Source organism: Ictidomys tridecemlineatus, chromosome 6 (assembly GCF_052094955.1).
Source record: "Ictidomys tridecemlineatus isolate mIctTri1 chromosome 6, mIctTri1.hap1, whole genome shotgun sequence".
NCBI lineage: Eukaryota > Metazoa > Chordata > Mammalia > Rodentia > Sciuridae > Ictidomys > Ictidomys tridecemlineatus.
The window spans coordinates 81,424,333-81,444,165 of NC_135482.1; the positions used below are offsets into that span (position 1 = coordinate 81,424,333).

At 40.4% G+C, this 19,833-nt stretch overlaps 1 protein-coding gene and 1 long non-coding RNA gene across 2 annotated transcripts in view; both read right to left on the bottom strand.

Moving 5' to 3' along the window:
• Positions 1-19,833, bottom strand: part of LOC144378381 (uncharacterized) — a 181,771-nt gene that overhangs the window by 135,014 nt on the left and 26,924 nt on the right. The window contains exon 3 of the long non-coding RNA XR_013440040.1: positions 4,373-4,532. This is a non-coding gene — a long non-coding RNA (uncharacterized LOC144378381). The remainder of the gene's footprint in view (positions 1-4,372; positions 4,533-19,833) is intronic.
• On the bottom strand, positions 12,099-12,511 carry LOC120888636 (UPF0729 protein C18orf32 homolog). The gene is given in 2 exon segments (XM_040281949.1): positions 12,099-12,136; positions 12,343-12,511. Coding segments are annotated over 2 exon segments (207 nt in total).

A 19,833-nucleotide genomic window follows, 5' to 3' on the forward strand; every position in this document is an offset into this window, starting at 1 on the left:
TGGGGGCAACAACTTTTGCTATTGAAACTCCTTTAACACTCTCTCAAAACTCCTTGGACGGTCCTCCAAAGATTTTGGAGACTACTCAAAGCATGGCCATTGAAACGAAAGCACATTAGAATAATATATCTTTATATTATTACTAAATAAAATTTTCTTTTTTTATACTTAACATGACAGCAATTCATACTTACAATGCACTTCCCATAGAGCTCAAATTTGCATATTATGAGACCTTTTATGAGCATTATTATAACTGTTACTATTTTTGTAACATTTATTTTGGCTACATTTTGTATATAACAGAATACCAGTTCCCCAAGAATTAGGAAACTAATTAGGAAACATTATATAGGACATAGTGTTTTGTTTTCCTTCTTTTCTTTTCAGTTTGTCGCCCTCTATGTTGCCCAAGTTGAGCGACATAGTGGGCAACAACTCACATGCCCCTGCCTCAGGGTCCCAAGCAAATGAGACTGTAGGTGTGCACCATTGCACCTAGCTTTACATAGGACATTTTTAAGGATTATGAACATGTAAATAAAATCTCATAAGTGGAGATAGTTCTATAAAGGCATATCTCCTCGATTTATAGTTGAATACCCTGTATATTCTCAGACTGAACACATAATAGATATTCAATAAACATTTTTGGGGGGGGAAATGGGAAGGATACTGTAGGACAGAAGGAAAGAATAAGGGTACAAGGAAGCTGAGATGGAATGGTGGCAAATGAAGCTTCCTCAACCCAGGACTCAGGAACTTCATTAATTAAAAAAAAAAAACTATCTTAGTCATTGATTTCCAACTAGAAGAAAGATCTTCACCCTTGTCACTGAAATGGAGGTTGATTTTTCTCTGGGATGGCAAATAAAAAGCTAAGGTTGTCAGAAGAATCTTCTACCCGCAGGCACCCCTCCCCGGGGCATTTTCTATTTCTGTTTCTTCCTACACAGCACTGAGTGACCTCGCAATTACTTGTAATTGCCTAAACACTACATATGGACATCCTGGCTCTCAATTTCCAGAGTTCTCTATGATTCCAAACATGTTCACATACGTTCCATGGCTTTTAATGTTTCAAATGTCATAAATAATAAATAAATAACTGAAGTGGGGGTGTTTGTTTTGTTTAGCCTTCTGTTTTGTTTTCAAAAGAGATTCTCACTTCTAAAGGAGTGAGGGTTTATAGAAAGAGGGTTACTTTTAATTTATAGCCTCATAGTTAGCAAAGGGAACCCTTCCCATATTTCTTGGAACCCTTTAATCTTTCCCCAAATGCCTAAGGATTTATTGAGCTCCCATAAGCAAAAATATAGAAGCCAAACTGATTAGAACAAGGGCAATACCAGCTTATTCTCAAGTAGAGACAAGTGATTATGCAGGTAAGCCATTTGGGCCCTGTCCCTCTGCAGGCATTTCTCTCTCTCTCTCTCTCTCTCTCTCTCTCTCTCTCTCTCTCTCTCTCTCTCTCTCTCTCACACACACACACACACACACACACACACACACACACACTCCACAAGTAGCACCATTTTGGCTTCCTGAAGAAGGCTCTCTGTGTGGAAATCACTTTGTTGTCATCAGAGTCAACATATCATCTTGGCAGTTTCCCCAGATGTCATTTGGAATCTCTGGGGAAGGACAAGAAGGACAATCCGGAATGGCACTGTCTCAAGCTTTTACCTTGACATTGACCAAGGAGGAAAAGGAAGTTGTTTAATGACAGAGAACCACAAAAGTCAAGTAACATAAAACATATTTTCTGGCAAAATCTGCCTTGTGCAGAGCAGCTGAAGGATGATAACAGGGTGTGGAGAGATGGGATCAGCAGTTAAGTGGATATCCGTCTGTCACTTAGCCTTCATCACACAGCACTGGAGACCAGCGTCTGGCCAGCTTGGCACTCCATCTTCCCACATCACCCCCACTGGCACGATGCTTCCTCAGGGCTGATGGCCTCCAGCCACACCACTTTGGCCTGTGGTTCCATAACATCTTACAAACTGTAAAGGGGCTGGACAGTACTTGGATGAGATCAGGGGTCAATTTGGATTGGATTCAGGCCTGGTTCAACAAGGTTTTGCACAACTTGTTCCTCCATTTCCCTCTCCTCTTACTTCTTTTTCCCTTCTGGTCTTTGTCCTTTCAGCAGTATTTTTCCCTCAGATCCAGATGAGCTTCTGTTTTCCTAAATTCTTCTCACCCTCACCATATCCCAAAGTCTTCCTTCCTCTGCCATTTCAATGTTTCCTCTCTTGCTGCACTTATATTTCTTTAAAACCAACATGAATTGGCTGCAAGCAAAATAAACAGATGCAACTAACAGAATCATAAATCATCGAGTTGGGGAGTGAGATCCTTCCCAATTCAGGAAACCATTTCCCAGTTGGTTTCGGAGAAGGAGATAGAGGAACTGAGCTTCAATTTCACTTAAATGTCCTTTTCCCCTAATAAGTCCTTTGGGATGAAATAGGAAATGTGGTAGACAGATGAGATATTCAGGCTGAGCATAGATACAATGAATCAAAACCTTCTCCCCATGGGCACCTTGTTTTTATAAATATGGAAAACAAATTCGATTCTTCTACTTTCTAAAATTATGAAGAAATACTGGAAACAACTTCCATGTATTAGATCATTTAACAACAGTCACTCACCAGGGTTTATCAAAGCCATTTTTTAGCAAAGGTGCATTGAGGAATTTTTTACTTTCCTTCTCTCTCTCTCTCTCTCTCTCTCTCTCTCTCACACACACACACACACACACACACACACACCATTCTAATTCCACAAAACTAATTCCCCTGCACATTCTCATCCACCCAATTGTTCAAGCCACGACCAACTGCTCACCAACTTCTGCTGATTGTACCTTCTCACTGCTAAACATTTCTCATTTCTATATTCTTTCCCCATTGCTATCACCTTTGGATAGTCTAGGAGTTATCAAACTCTTTCTGTAAAGGGTCAGATAGTAAATATGTGAGGCTTTGTGGTTCCAGAGTCTTTGTCCCAACTATCCAATTCTGCTAAAGTCCTGAAAAAGCAGCCACAGACAACATGCTAGCAAAGGAATGGCAGCAGGCCAGGGCTGGCCCATGGCAGCAGCAGTGTCCTTTTCAATTCTCTCAACCCCGCCCTTGGCCCAGAGACTGACACAGAGTAATCACTCCAAGGAAATTCACTAACTCAAACAGTTAACAACTGTTAACCTGGTGGTGTTAGTGAAGACTTTTAAATTAATACACCTTTAAATCATGTGTAGGTTTTTTTAATGAATATATTTCTTTTATAATCAGAAAAAATAGATCTACAAACTTATATTAATATAATTTAAGATAAAATGTGTATTTTTAAGGCCCAGAATTGGATTCACATTAAAGGTACTGGTGGACAGAACAATTTAAAAATAAGCTGTTTATATCAGAAGGAAAAAATGTGCTGGGCGTGGTGGTACATGCCAGTATTCCCAGCAGCTTGGGAGGCTCAGATAGGAGGATCACGAGTTCAAAGCCAGCCTCAGCAACAGCAAAGCACTAAGCAACTCAGTGAGACCCTGTCTCTAAATAAAACATAAAATAGGGCTGGAGATGTGGCTCAGTGGTCCAGTGTCCCTGAGTTCAATCCCCAGTACCTCCCCCAAATGCTATCAGCATAAAAAGTAATAAATGCATCTTTGAAGAACAATTTACTGAGTCCCACATTTCAAAATATCACCAATCTCAGTAAGTGAGATCGAGTAGAATTTAGACTTCTACTTGATGTGGCCCATATCTTGAATAGAGTCAAGTAACTTAGTAACTTAGAGAAAAAAAAAAAACTCCATAAAAATCAAATGAGTGATTTCTCAAAAATAGTCAAACTCATAGAACTATGGAGGAGAAGGGGGTTGCCAGAGGCTGGGGGTAGGTATTAGCCAAAGGGTACAGCTTGGGTCGCACAGATGAGGAAGTCCTAGAAGCCCTGCACAGCACAGTACCTAGTTAGCACTACTGTGTTGCATACTTAGAAACTTGCTGGGAGGACAGCTCCCCTGTTACATCATCTTCTCACAAACAATAATAAACATGAGTAGGAGGAACCTTTTAGAGGCAGTGAACTTGTTCCTCTATCGTGACATAGATCACAGTTTCATGGGTGCATGTGTCGCCAGACTCATGAAATTGTATACATTAATTCTGTGCAGGTTTTTGTATGTCAAAAGCAATTTTCCTCAAAAAGTTTCAAATGAAATAAAATAAATCATTCCCCTCCAAGAAAATTATTGAGGAATTTACCTTCAGACCCCTAATGCTATTACTACTTCCAAACAACCCAGGATGATACCTGATCTCCTGAGCACAGCGGTAGGAGAATAGAAATTACTTACTCTGGAAGCTTGACTTTACTCCTACCAAAGCACTTGCATTTTATTCCAGAGGGATGAGCCACCTCCAACTGTACTCTCTTATTTCCCTTATTCTTTTGATCCCACTCTTCTTTTCATCCTCCCATTATTCTTGGTCAATCGATTTTCCAATCTGTTTTTCCTAGAAACAAATTTAAGAGGCATTCACACCAAGTCAGGGCATTTAATGGCTCCCTCCCGGACCACACCCGAAACCACTGCCACCCCATAAAACATTGCTGCCATCACCTTCTCACCACTGAGGCTATTTATTTCTCAGTTTTGTTACTTATTCTGTTTTAGGCTCATTCTAGCCAAGTCTCCCTGGATGTCATCTCATTAGTGTGTACAAAGATTTTTCCTGACTTCTCAACCCCTTCAAACAGACAACTCACTAGGAAAGTGAGTTTCTCACTTTTCTCAGCGTTGTCTTCTTCCTGAGCTGTCAATTGGTTAAGCCTCCTTAACTCCACACATAGCAACATATGGTCAAGAAATATCCTGGACATGTATTGAAACATCACCTGATACGCCATACATGAATGAATTTTTAAGATTTTTCATATCAATTAAAATGATAAATTTAAATCAAATACCTCCTTAAAAAGGGAAAAGAAAAAGAAATATTCTGGGATCTGGCAGGGATTCCCAGTTAGAACCCATTCTGAACCTAAAATAACCTGGATTACCTCTTTTCTAGAAGGAATGATAAGAACATCTTTAAAAATCGATTTTCTAAGATGTTAGTAAATCATTTCATCTGGGTCAAATATACCTTCATAAACCATGTTTTGTTACTGAGTGACCACTGCCACTCAAAAGCACATGAGGTTTAGGTTTGACAAAAGAACTGACATTTTTTAAAAAAAAATTAAATGAACACAAAACAAGGACAAGAATTCAGTGCCTCTTAAATACATCTCAAAGGGACCTAACTTGGGAATTTGGTTTTGATCAGGGTTAGGCCATTGTGTCTGATCTTTTTAAGAAGATCAAATGGTCTTGGGGAGTCATATAGATATTGTTAATTTTTTCCTTAGGAAGACCCATAAGTTCTTGTAATCATTTCATCATCTAACATGTAAATCTTTCAGTGCTGCTTGCTTTACATATAGTAGTCTCAGAGTGTTCTACCTTTTCTCTCTCTCTCTCTCTCTCTCTCTCTCTCTCTCTCTCTCTCTCTGTCTCTCTCTCTCTCTCTATATATATATATATATAGTCAATGGACTTTTTAAATATTTATTTATTTTTTTTTAGTTGTAGTTGGACACAATATCTTTATTCCATTCATTTATTTTTATGTAGTGCTGAGGATGGAACCCAGGTCCCCGCGCACGCTAGGCGAGTGCTCTATCGCTGAGCTACAATCCCAGCTTGTTTGGTTAATGCAATGGTTCTGGACTTTTATTTTTATTTATTGATTGATAGGTGGTGCTGAGAATTAAACCCAGTGCCTCACACATGCTAGGCAAATGCTCTACCACTGAGCCACAACAGCAGTCCCCAACCTTACTTCTGATTGACATAAAAGAAAGGCTGGGCCAGCCTGGCCAAAGCTATATCATTGAGGGATGGAAACCCTAGGGAGCTAGGGAGAGGGAATGAGAGAACAAAAGACAAAAGTTAAGCGTGACCTGAATGATAAGAACATGTAAGAAGGGCCTTGAAGACAGCAGTCTACTGTGTTTAAGTATCCTCCCCAAAAATTCATGTGTTGGAAGTTTCATCCCCAAATTCATGCATTAATGGTATTGGGAGGTGAGGCCCCCAGGATGGTATTAGCAACTTAGAAGAGGAGGAAAGACCTGAGCTGACCCTGTGCCCTCACCATATGGTGCCCTCCACCATGCTATGACAGCAAGAAGGCCCTCACCAGAAGCTGCACCTTGACATGGATTTCCCAGCCTCCAGAACCATAAGCTGAATAAACTGCTAATGTTTAGAAATTACCCAGCCTGTGGTATTCTATTACAGCAACATAAAATGTACTAAGCCACAGCTCAACTCTTCATGAGACATCCTGGTCTGAATTACCTCTGCCAGTTCCTCAGTCCCAACCTTTCCATGTGTCTGAGCTGGAGGTGGTCTTGGATTCTGCTCTATGAGGAGTTTGAAGGAAAATAGAGATGGTTAACAACACTTGAATGTTCAACACACAACCCCTTTTTAAGAAACAGAAGTTCAAAATCCGGGGCCTTCCAGCTGGGCTGAGTACAGCTGTTGTACCCTGAGTCCCTGCCATCCCTTTGAAACAAAAAACAAAGCAGCAGTAATAAAAATAAAATTTGTACTTAAAAAAAAAATGTTGGTCCCTTCCCACTCATGTTTATGTATAAACCAAACACCAGCAAAACAAACTGGTGGTTAAACTGGCATTTTAGTTATGAACCATTGCATTAACCAAACAAGCTATGGGACGCCCACAGGCATCTCTTATTTTTATGGTGCTGGATGGCAGGAAGGCCCAGCTAGGTGTCCAGGTATCCTACTGCTCACAGAGAGGCCTACAACCTTCGCTATTTCCACAGAAATTTATCTTAATAAAAATCATAAGTTTAGAAACTCCAGGAGGAGAAATTCCTTCTAAGCGTAGGCTTCAAAACTTTTTTGGAGAGAAATAAAAACTCTAAAGTATGACTTTATGACTGGTTGATGCTATTTTAAACTACGGCTCGCTCCCCTGACTCTGGTCATTTAACCCAGTTAATTCTCATCTTCCCAAACTACCTTTCTCTCTTGCTGAAAATACGAATAGGGCATTGTCTATTTTAAAAAAAAAACTGTTCTAAGAGGCTGCCTTTGTTTTTGCAAACCACTAGATGAGGGGATTTCCTAACTGACAGGAAAATGTAGCTCAAGCTGATGAGACAGTGTTGTACATATTAGTAGGCCCAGAGGGCTGGAGAGAAAGTCTGACATCCTGCAGCTGTCTTCAGCTGGCCTTTGGAAACAACTTCTTGAAATTAACTGCAGGGGTGCAAGTGCCTGGCCCGCAGCATTCTGGGAAGGCACCTGTGTCAAGGCAGAGAGAAGAGATGAAAGGAGGAGTGCTCAAGGGAAGTGAATCTGTGGTTTTGATGGTGTAGCCAGTCCCATTTGGGTTAAGAAGTCAATGGAAAAATGATCCTTCCTCAGTTACTTTTATTTTGTTTTAGTTAAGATTTCTTTTGGAAAAATTAAACATCTGGACCTCTTTATGGAAATAGTTGTTATGGTGGCCGGAAAAAAAATTATGTATTTTTTTTTCATAGAGTTTGAATCAATTTTCAGGGAAGATCTGAGGATGTAGAAAGCCCAGACACAGGGTGGCTGCTTCACTCGCCTTCAGATGCTTTGAAAATAAATCTTCTGCTGAGTACATTCTGGGACATTGGACTAACAGAGTATTTGTTCCCATCTTGAGAGGCAGGATTTAACACTTGTCTCTAGCAGAGAGGCTCAGCCATGCTCAGTAAGACACCAGTCCCCTTCCTAAGGCAGGGGAATTCCCTCTTTGGTTTGAAGTTGGTGGTTTGTGTTGCTAAGCTTCTGGCATAGTATATCCTCCCCACCCCCCTGAAGCTGATATTTCATTCAGGAGAAGGGGTGAGGAAAACAATTTATTGGTGCTGGTTTTCAATCAATACTTGTTCAGTGGAGTTCATTTTTTTTTTTTTAGGGGAGATATACTTGGGGAGAATTTTTGCCCCATCATTAGTTTTTTAAAGAAGTTGTGTAGGCTGAGGATTCATTCAGTTGGTAGAGTGCTTGCCTCGCCCTGGGTTCATTTCCCAGCACCATAAAAAAATAATAGATAAATTAATAAAAGAGGTTGTAGAAGTGTCTTTTTTACCCTCTACATGTATTACACTGTTTCAACCTGAGTTTGGATTTTAAGGAAAAGGACGTGCCTTTTATTAAACCATTCCTAAATGGGAAGTGCAAAATTTTCTTCAACTCAGGCAGATGTTCTGCATTCCCATAAGATCCAAATTCCCCACCTCTCTCTGGCAGGATGACTTTGGATCCCATTTATAGAGCTGAAGTCCTCAAGCCTCAACCCAGTCCTAAAGAGAAGCCATCACAAGCAAGCTGCTTGAAGACAGGAAATTCATTCATTCTTCTGCATTCTCTTCTTACTTCCTCCCATGAGGGCCTTACACCCAGTACATACAGCAGGCCCCCCTTATCCTCAACTTCCTGTGGTTTCAATTATACCTGCCATTAACCAGAGTCCAAAAATATTAAATGGAAATTTCCAGAAATAAACAACTTATACATTTTAAATTACATGCTGTCCTGAGTACTGAGATGAAATCTTGCTGTGTCCTGTTTATCAGGTAAACCGTCCCTTGGTCTAGTATACGCATACTATACAACCTGCCCACTGTTAGTCACTTAGTAGTGTCTTGGTTATCAGATCAAATGCAATGGTATCACAGTTCCTGTATGCAAATAACACTTAATTTACTTAAAAAATGGCCCAAAGAGCAAGAGCAGTGAGGCTGGTAATTCAGATGTGCCAAAGAAAAGGCAGAAAGTGGTTTCTTTAAATGAAAAGTTAAAAGTTCATAAGGAATGAAAAAGAAATTATATGCTGAGGTCACTAAGATCTACAGTAAGAATGAATCCTCCATGTGTGAAATGCTGAAGAAGGAAAAAGAAATCTGTGTTAGTTTTGTTGTCACACCTCAAACAGCAAAAGTTGCCACAGTGTGTGGTAGTGCTTCTATAAGATGGAAAAGGCATTAGATGTGTGTGTGTAGATATAAGGAAGAAAACATAGTGGTTTGGTTCTATCTTCAGTTTCAGGTATCCACTGATGTTGGAACACATCGCCTAAGGATAAGTGGGGACTACTGAGCTCAATAAAGCTTAATCTAAAGCACATACATTTAATTCACTCTGAATAATCAAGTGCATAGAACTTTTGACATGAAATACCATCATCTTGAGTTCCACTTTTTTTTTTTTCCCTCCCAGTACTAGGGAATCAAAACCAGACCCTCATGTATGCCAGGCAAGCATTCTACCATTGAATCATATCCCCAGGCCTCATTTTTGTTTTTAAACTTATTTCTGAAACAGAAATGGCTGGAATTCCATGAACCCATGCCTTTTTTCTCAAAATCTCCCCATCGGTCAACTTAAAATCATATTGATGACTGGGTATGGTGGCACATACTTGTCCTTTCAGCAGCTTGGAAGGCTGAGAAGATTGTAAGTTCAATGCTAGTCCCATCAACTTAGCAAGACCCTGTCTTGTCCCAAAATAAAAAATAAAAAGGTATGGGGGTTCAAGGTGGCAGGACACTTGCCTAGCATATTCAAGTCCCTGGTTTTCATCTCTAGAGCTATAAAAGATAATGAATAAAATAAAATTATATAGATGACCAAAAGGCCAATCACTGTCTTTGATCAAAAAGTCTAATTTGCCTATGATCTTGCTATACAATTTCATTTGGCAGAGGGGGGGCTTCTATTTGCAAATGTGACCTATTAAAATGCCAATATTCTGGGCGAAATAATGCTATATTAACATTAATAATCACTCCTGAGATTGTTTGACAAAGTACAAGTCACTGTGGGAAGAAGTGAGATGGGGTAAAACAGAAATGGGGTATCAGGAAGTGGCCGAGTTTCCAGAATCCAAAGGAACAAAGAGAAGTCCATCTGAAGGGGAAACAGAATGGTTTTTGAAGCCCAGTTTCACATAACTTACACTACACATAATTGACATTTGTGCTAGAAGCCAGTCCTGCCCTTACCCATAGGGGATATATAAGAGTCACTTTGAACTCCTCAGAAAGAAGAATTTTTGCAAATAAAATTATCATTACACCTATTTCCTAGAAAAGATGAGTTTCTTTTATCCAGATGTCTACTATCCCTCGGTGTCTCCTTTATCAAGGGGGTTCACTTATATAATTCCATGCCTTTTTGGAGCAATTACAGATGATAGCATTGAAACATGATGACATGAGATGAGATGGAAAATATGGTGCAGGTGAGAAAAGATGCAAGAAGTTTATACCCTCAGCAGACTGGGGCGAACAGGAAGTCTGTCTTAAGTCTTAGTTCAGATTCTTTCAGAAGCAGATCCTGAGGCAGTAAATTGAATGCAATTAGTTATTTTGAAAAGTGGTCCCAAGAAGTATCACCAGGGGTATGAGAAGAGAACGGGGAAGTACAGAAAGCCAGTCATACATACCCAAGTAATTTTTCACTGTGGGCAACTGAGGCTCAAACCTGCTGGATGACTGTAGGAGATAGGGCAGAATATCCCTCTCAGTCATTCCATAGGAGGAATGAGGAATCTGGGATATGCATTCTCATATGCTCATCCTGCACACCTGAGGGCTGCTTCCAGGCACACTAATTCCCTGGCACTTCTGATCTGCCTTCCTAAAAACTGGGAGGCAGAGTGCCCTGGTGCTTGGAGGTGGTGGTACAGGATCAGGTAACACTGAGGAATTGTGGCAAGGGGCAGCAAGTGTACAAAAACCCAAAGCCAACTGGGCCTACAAAGGTCATGAAAAGGCCCTGTGGGCACTTACAGCACCATATACAAAGTCCTAACCAATAAGTGGTTCACATCAATTTAGAGTCTTCAATTCCATAAAGAAGTCCCTACTTTTCCCACTATCCTTGAGAATCTTCTCTACTTACTTGGTTCACCTGCCACTACAACAAGGACTGCCAGATCAACTGCTGCAGCCTGTACTTCTCCTAAATAAGTGAATCTCAAACTCAACAAGCCCTGAATTCTCCTCCCTTCCCCACAAGGCCCATTTCTTCTACTGTCCTTCTTAAATTAATGGTGCCATCATTCAACTCTTCACTCAAGTTAGGAACTATGAGGTCACCTTGATTCTTCCCTGTCTGGATCCCACCAATCCCGTCGTCAACATCTGGACAATCTCACTCCCCATTGTCTTTTATTCACCCGACTCCCTCCAGCTTCTCTGCCACTGTGATGGCTCGTCATCATCATTTGTCACCTGATCTACTGCAACATCCCCTGAACTGGCCGCCACTTCCATTTTCTCCCTCTTTCCAGTCTGTCCTTGCTACTTCAGTGAAGGTGACATTGAAACCTTCATCTGATTACATTTATCTTTTTTTTCAAGTTAAAAGAAAGTTTAATGTATTTGTAGGAATGGAAGAAATGCAACAAGATTATAATATATATTAGACGTTTATGTTAAAAGTTTCATTTTTCAGCAATGTTTCCTTATTTCCTTCTTTTCCATCTTCCTCAAAGCAATAAACAGTAGTTACTTACTCTCACAGATGAACTGCTCCACTGCACTGGACAGTAATTTTACCTTAATGTTTCACATTACTATCATCAGTATTGCTGTCATTACTACGACCTGTAGAATTTGCTTCACAGTAAAATGCACTTCACTCAAATTAGAAGAACCCATAGATTCAGAGCAAACCACAAAGTCATGTGAACAAATGCCAGGGACCCTACAGGCACAAACCTTCTGCATAGTTGAAATGAAAATGACTGTAAAGAAAAAGAAACTCAAGGAAGAGACCATTAAATAGAATTAAATATGTTTTAAATATAAATGCTGTGTATTTCCTGAAAAGTATTGGGTAAATAAACTGTCTATCCAGAATTTTGGTCTCAGAAAAAAAAGATCTGAGACAATTAACAAAGAAGGTCTGTCAGTAAAACAATTGAGATCCTTTGGGGAAATTGCATTAGTCTGTCTTTTTAATCAGAGATTTCTGTTGGCCCTTTTGTGATAATCCAGCTGGGCGCAGTGGCACACACCTACAATACCAGGGACTCGGAAGGCTGAAGCAGGAGGATCACAGGTTCAAGACCAGTCTTAGCAACTTAGTGAGACCCTATCTCAAAATGCAGAAGTAAAAAGGGTTGGGGATGTGGCTCGGTGGTTAAGCAGCCCTGGGTTCAATCTCCAATACCAAAAAAGGACAAACCTTCTGTGATCAGTCACTCCTGTCTGCATCCTCACAGTCTACTTTGCTTTTGCTTTCATCACTGGATCCTTTTCTAGGCCTTATTCATCTAACAAAAGAGAATATCATTCAGTGTACATACAGCTCCAGGAATTTTCTGTAGATCCAGAGAGTAGGAATGACGACGCAAGGAATGTGCACCATCGTCCCAGGCTGGAGCTCTTAAATGTGAACGGAACGCCAGTCAGGGTGTACCAGGAGCTCAGGTCACAGCAAGGCACTAGGAGGGTGGAGGGTGAGTAATGGGGCTTGGGGTTCCAGAGCACAGCGCAGCCTGCTGAGCAGCTCTGAGGTGCCCTGTGCCACAGGAGCCCAGAGGACAAAGTCTGCTGGGGACTGGATCCTTGTCCCTTCTGGGCCCACTACAGTCGCCCAATTACATTCATCTTTACTTAACAAAGCTCATGCTTATTAATCATTATGGAAGGCTCCTGACAATCTCCTTTAAATCTACCCCTCTAGCTCATCTTTTGTTCCTTCTCCTTTGAATCATGATTCTTAATGGGAAATAACATAAATTAACTCTAGATGATTTAAGAAGTAAAGCGATTTTTTAAAAAAATTTTTTAGTTATAGTTGGACACAATACCTTTATTTTATTTATTTTTATGTTGTGCTGAGGATCAAACCCAGGGCCTCACATGTGCTAGGCAAGCACTCTATCCCTAAGCCACAACCCCAGCCCCAGCAAAGCGATTTTTTAAAGCATATTGGAGAGCACACTAAATCTCTGGGAAGGCTAAGCTCAGAAACATTCTAGAAAGCCAGCCAGGGAATAATAGCACCTCTTCCAGAAAAAAAAAAAAAACTAGATATTGAAGAGCTGGAGTCCAAGAGAACCTCTGTAAAGACACTGCTTCTGGTCCTCTTGTCACTGTCTCCCTCACAAGATGAGATGCTGCTGTCATTGCTGCGACCTGTAGAATATGCTCTTCACCACCTTTCTTTCTTTCTTTTTTTTTTTAACATTTTAGTTTTCGGTGGACACAACATCTTTCTTTTACTTTTATGTGGTGCTGAGGATCGAACCCAGCGGCCCGTGCATGCCAGGCGAGCACACTACCGCTTGAGCTACATCCCCAGCCCTCTTTCTTTTTTAAAAAAAAAAAAAAATATATATATATATATATATATATATATATATATATATATATATTTAGCTGTAAATGGACACAATATCTTTATTTTATTTATTTATCTTATGTAGTGCTGAGGATGGAACCCAGTGCCTCACACATTAGGCAAGCACTCTACCACTGAGCCCCAGCCCCAGCCCCTCTTCACCACCTCTCTTATTTTATCTCTTGGTTCATATTCAGCTCCTTCTGAGTGAGTGTGACTGATTGGCTGCCATGTGAGGTCCTATTGACTGCCAAGGACCCAGAGCAATCAAGAGGTGGCTTTCTCAGCCATGTAGCAGGAGGTATGTTCAGTTTCCCATTAGGGTTCCTAAGAAAACAAAAAATGGGTTTATAGGCTGGTCAGCAGCTAAAAAATGATGATTGCCAATGAAAATACTTTTCATTCTTAAACTTCAAAAACACAAGCAAAGTCGTATTTCTAACATAAGACACACAGCTGCCTATATATTTATTCGAATACCTTCAGCATGTCTGCAAAGGGAAACAAACCAAAGTCACATTAGTACTGATTCTAATATTGATTTATCCACTCATAAAAATGTATCATCTATAGAATTGTATAATCTTATGGAAGCATTCCTTCCTTGTGTATCAAAACTTCTTAACCAACAAAAGTAACAGTTTCAAAGCCAAGATGCATGACCTTTTAAAGTTTGTCACTAGGTACAAAGTGAAAAGCACAACTTTCAGTTCCATCTCTTACTTTCATTACCTGTATCTTCAAGCTACAAAAGAAATATCTCAATCTGTTGATTATTGCATGGTATGTTACGGCCTTCAGAGGCCTGATGAGGTTAGAAGACATGGAATGTGATAAAGGTAACTATGGAGGAAAAAGAGTCCCAATCATCAACTCTCTCAATATTTGAACACCCAACTTTACGGTCTTAACTGACCAGTGGACTCAGGATACATACCACCCCTTATGGGATATCACCCAACCTACAGGTGGTATGTATGTGTGGCTGGTAGGTTATAAGATAATACAATTCTTACCTTCTTCTTTCACTGTAAAGTGAGTTCCTTGGTCAGAAACAATGTCACATGTGCTGTCATGGCAGCTTGAAAGGTTTCATAAATTCAAGGATGACCAGCATCATGTGAGCATTGAAAACAAAGCCAGATCTAAAATCAGTAACTAGTTCAGTTAGACTCAATCACTACCTTTTCTGGTTGGAGTCTGAGCTGAGCCAGATCAATAGATCCAGTTTTAACATCAATAAGCCCTCAGCTGATGATATTTTCACTTTGTCTTTCTATAGAACTAGCAGACCTTGTGTAGCACAAACAAGATATTATTCCTCTTGGGCTGGGGTTGGGGCTCAGTGGTAGAGTGCTGGCTTAACACATGTGAGGCACTGGGTTCAATCTTCAGCATCATATAAAAATAAACAAATAAAATAAAGGCATTGTGTCCATCTATAACTAAAAATATATTTTACAAAAAAGATATTATTGCTCTTAAAGGGGCATCCCCAAAGTTCGGTGCACACTGGAGGAAGTTCTCATTCAGCACTCAAGGACCTATCTTATCACCATGAAAAATAAATCTTATTGCACTATAGTAAAAGATGTTTTTATTTCTTGCTACATCAATGGGCCTACTTGAGATTTTAGTACAGCAGGCATGACCTTGGCCAACTTCAGGATTCAGTGTAATTCCCAGTTAGCTATCTCCGCCTCTCCCCATTTGGAGATTCAGGACTAGTTTCTACTGCTGGCCATCTCAGTGATCAGAAGGGACATAGCCATGTCAGCCCTAAGAAGGAGAGACCATTTGTGGAATCCATGATTCAGTCATAGTCTCCATCACTGTCTCCTTGGCTACCTTGTTCATGAGTCCATTAGACTAGACTAGAGGGATGGAAAAAGAAACCAACTGACATCCACAGCTTTGATGATTTGGTCCAATTGATTATTAAGAGTTTTCTTATAATAATGCTCATTCTGAGCTCCTTCAATAATTCTTCCCAAAGATGCTTCTCACCTAGTACCTATGAGTGAGTCTAGATGAACTATTAAAATATTAACATATTTCCACACTGATTGAGAAACAGAAGCCATCCTGAACCGCCAGCATGCTCACTCCCTTACTTTGCCCAGACTTCCCTGGTAACTGAAGTTCCACATCACCACCAAATGGAACACTGTCCCCTGCCATCCTGCAGACCCTCCAGTCAGCTCATCAGAATTCCCCAGGCTGGCCCCCAACCCTGAAAATCTCCCTAGATAGAACAGGGCCAAATCCCAGGAGCAGGTGCTGCTGGTGGTGTTAATACCTTAGCAGGTAAATACCTGCTGCCCCTTTGGGCCCCTTGAGCCTGGCTGTTCAGTGCTGACCAACTTACCTCTAGAATTCCCCTTGTGTGGCTAACATGGGAGCTGAAGCCTCTACTGCATCTTATGCTAGTTGATAAATGTTTCTTAGATCTCCTCCTTCATTACCTATTCTCCAATCTACTTATCATGAAATCTCTAACCCTGATCATTCCAAATCTCTAACCAGCTGACGAAACTTCTGCCTGTCAGTCTTTCCTTTTTCCCTTACCATTGATTTCTACAGATATTTCATTTAAGCCATTCTGTCTTTCCAAACAAATTAGATGAAATGCTTTTCTCAATATTCTGCCCCCAAAGAGGATTTCAGTACTTCCCTTTGTCACTGTGGTCAAAAGTCTTGTCTTAGCGGGGCTGCCATGCTATAGTCGTCTACCAATGCCTGGTGCCAGCACATCAGGCAAAGCCCTCTAAAAGCCAGATGTAAATTATTTCCTCCTCAGTCAGCCAGTCCTAGGAGACTTCCCATAATGTTATCAGTGTGGTGGCAGAGAGTGATTGCCATGTGACAGGAACAGGCACCTGAAGAGTGAAAACACCTTTAAATGCTACTTATATCTTCAGAGCCCAGTCGAACCCATTCCTGCACAAAAAGCCTCCATTTGATGAGAAAATGTTTCTAGATTCCTCAATCAGTAAGATTTGTTCCTAAAGGAAAGCTCTAATCACAGGTCCCATGCTCAGGCCTTCAGTCTCCATCTGGACCCTGTAACTGACCTAAAGCTATTTCTCAAAGGGAGAGTTGCTTGCTGAAGAAAGCATCTTCTTCCAAATCTCTTAGTTCTTTGCTGACATATAGGTTCCATTCCAGCCTCTAATAATCAGATGTCAACTGGGTGAAGGACCAAGTTCAGAGGCATTTGTCCTGTAGCAGCCTAGGTGGAGGGCCTTCCTTGGTCTAGGCTCCATTCAGACTTGTTGGTTTCTTGGCCACTGACAACAGTTGCAAGCCACACACCCAAATGAGGCACATTTTTTCTCTCAAGTGTAAGGAGGCCTGCTGTGCCTTATAACTCTGACTCAAAGTATATCCACTAGGGCTTCACTTTGGAGGAGTCATTCTAACATGCTAGGTGATCACTAGACTCCAGAAATGACACTGAGCAGAGGTCCTTGTGTTATGGTCATCACACCTCACCCTGCACCAGGAACAAGAGAGTTCTACCCTTCAGGGTGTTCAGAGAGTGTAATCAACATGGGAACCAGAAGATATTGAAAGACTGCTACTATTCTATTTTTGATTTACTGTTTACTTGGCCTTTCATATCGAAATAGCCAGTGTGGGAACTCTTCCTGATGTTATAAATATCTACCTCAATGATTCCTTCATGATCTGGGAAAATGCCCTGGAAGTGACTGAGGGTCCAATTGGACCTAACATTAGGCATATCCATGTCCAGCTCCTGTTCTCACCTGACACCCATGAGATTTCACTCTGACTGGTACACTGGTGGGGTCATAGGTCACACAAAATGGTATTAACTCAAAGCCAGTATCCAAAAATCTCAAAGAGCCTTGGTATAATCACTTACCCTGATTTTTAATTACCAAATAAATTCCCACTACTAATGCCTGGTGCAGCGCATCAGGAAAAGCCATCTAAAAGCCATTTAAAATTAAATGGCCACATTGTCCTTTAGAGAAAGTTAATAGGAAGATTCAGTTTGCACTTTTTTCTTTTTAACATACACCTTCAAGATCAACAGGCTTCTCTTTACTCCAGGGGTTCTGGGTCTATAAACTAATCCAGTTTGGGGAATTGGAAGAAGCAGAGTGGTTGCAATCAGAGTGGTCAAGTCAGATCATTATTCATCTACTCATTCAAAGTAGAGTTTTTCTATTATACAAAGCAAGGAGAATACTAGAGAACTGCCCATTCTCAGGTCTAGGGGTCATGCAATCCATTGGTCATTCCAAGGAACATTCTAGTAACTTGTTCACTGTGGGTTAAGTGATTTTACTTGTATTCTGCCCTCTGAAAACCTCCTATTACCACTGAGACACAGGAGCTCATGTGAAATACAGAATCTTCCACTGGCATTCCTGACGCATAAAAAAACATTCTCCAAAGCACCTTTCAAATTCAAGGTTGTGTGCACTAAGGATCTGGTGAAGGAGGCACCTTCTGGAGTTTCTTAAGAAAGTCACATGATAAATCCATTCCAACACTTCTGATGTCCCTAAGTCTCAGGATCCCTTCCACTCTACTATACCAAGGAATTTATTACATCTCCATTTTATTCAAAATTGTCAGGTGCAAATTTTAATAATCTACATGAGCAATCAATAAGATTTTATCCAATAAGATGTTTGAGGTAGCAAACTGAATTTTGACACTCCCACCACCTCATGACAGTTGATTTAAAATAATACTCTTTTCTCCTTAGTTTAACCCTTCAGAATCCATGCCCACATGTATCCTATACATTTGGGCTGATACGATTTAAGAAAAAAAAATCTAGTTTTGTTGGTATCTGACATTCTCCTAAGTATTTTGCCCCTGGATTGTGCCAGGATCTAACTTTAGTTATGCATATAAAGAAAATGAGTAGCAGATGAGGGGACATGAAAATAACTGATTTCTTCTGGCAGGTTGATCCCTTAAGCAGGAAAATTATATGACCTAAGAAGGAAAAGCCTTATCAGAAGATGGAGGATAAATTTCTTTGTGTAGTGTATTCTATTTTTACTATAACAAATTAACAAAAAATTAGCTGCTAAAAGCAATACAAATTTATTACTTCATAGTTCTGTAATATAAAGTCCAACATGGGTCTCACTGAGCCAAAAATCAAAGTGTTGGCTTGGCTGTGTCGCCTTCTGCCAGCTCTTGGGTGAAACCCATTTCCTTGCCTTTTCCAGCTTCTAGACTCCACCCACTTCTTAGCTGGTGGCCCCCTTCTCCATCTGCAAAGTCAACAGTGTTGCATCTCTACTTGACCTTGATTCCAAAGCCATTTCTCTGACTTCCCAGCTCTGATAGCCAGGAAATGTTCTGTTTTTAAGGATTCATGTGATTAGTTTGGGCCTGTCTGGATAACGAGGATGATCTCCCCACCTTGAGGTCCTCAGTTAACCTCATTCATACCTACAAGGTTCCTTTTGCCATGTAAGGTGACATATTCACAGGATCCAGAGATTTGGATATGGACAACATTGAGGTATTATTCTACCGCCACAGCCAGCAAATGGAACTTAATTACATCAAGTACAAAATATATCTGAACTTTCCTTTGGATTATCTGGATCCCATTATATCCAAATATTCATCTTGATTACCAAATAAGAGATCTGATAAGGGTACAAATTCAACTTATACAATAATTTGGCAACACAGGATAAAGCCAATTTATAGCAGCTCTCTACAGCTCTGTAGCTGCAAGAAGTAGGAAAAATCATCTGAGGACAGTTTAAGAAATTCTCTCAATTTTGAACTCTGACTCTAGGCCAATAATTCAGGGAGCTGAGCTTTGCATCCTCTTTCTTTATACTATTCAGGGCCACTAGAAGGAAACCTCTAATCTCATGACTGTTGAACCTCTCATGCCTTTCATCTTGGTCTTTTCAGTAGCCTTCTATGTAGCATTATTCCAGATCATTATTCATGATCTGGGAAAATACCCTGGAAGTGACTGTTAAGGGACCTAACATTAGGCATATCCATGTCCAGCTCCAGTTTTCACCTGACACCATGAGATTTCACTCTGACTGGTACACTGGTGGGGTCATAGGTCACACAAACTGGTGTTAACTCAAAACCAGTGTCCAACAATCTCAAAGAGCCTTATTCCAGATTATGACAAATCTCAATTTAATTAGTTTTTTTCTGTATTCTATGTATGAGATAGAATTTACTACCCCTTAGATTCTACCTAGATTGTTCACTGCTTTTAGTCTAACAAAATCCAAATTTCCCTACACTCATTTCCCTGGCAGTATGTGGCCTCTCCTTGCACTATTAGCCAGGGTGCTTAAATGTAAGCAACA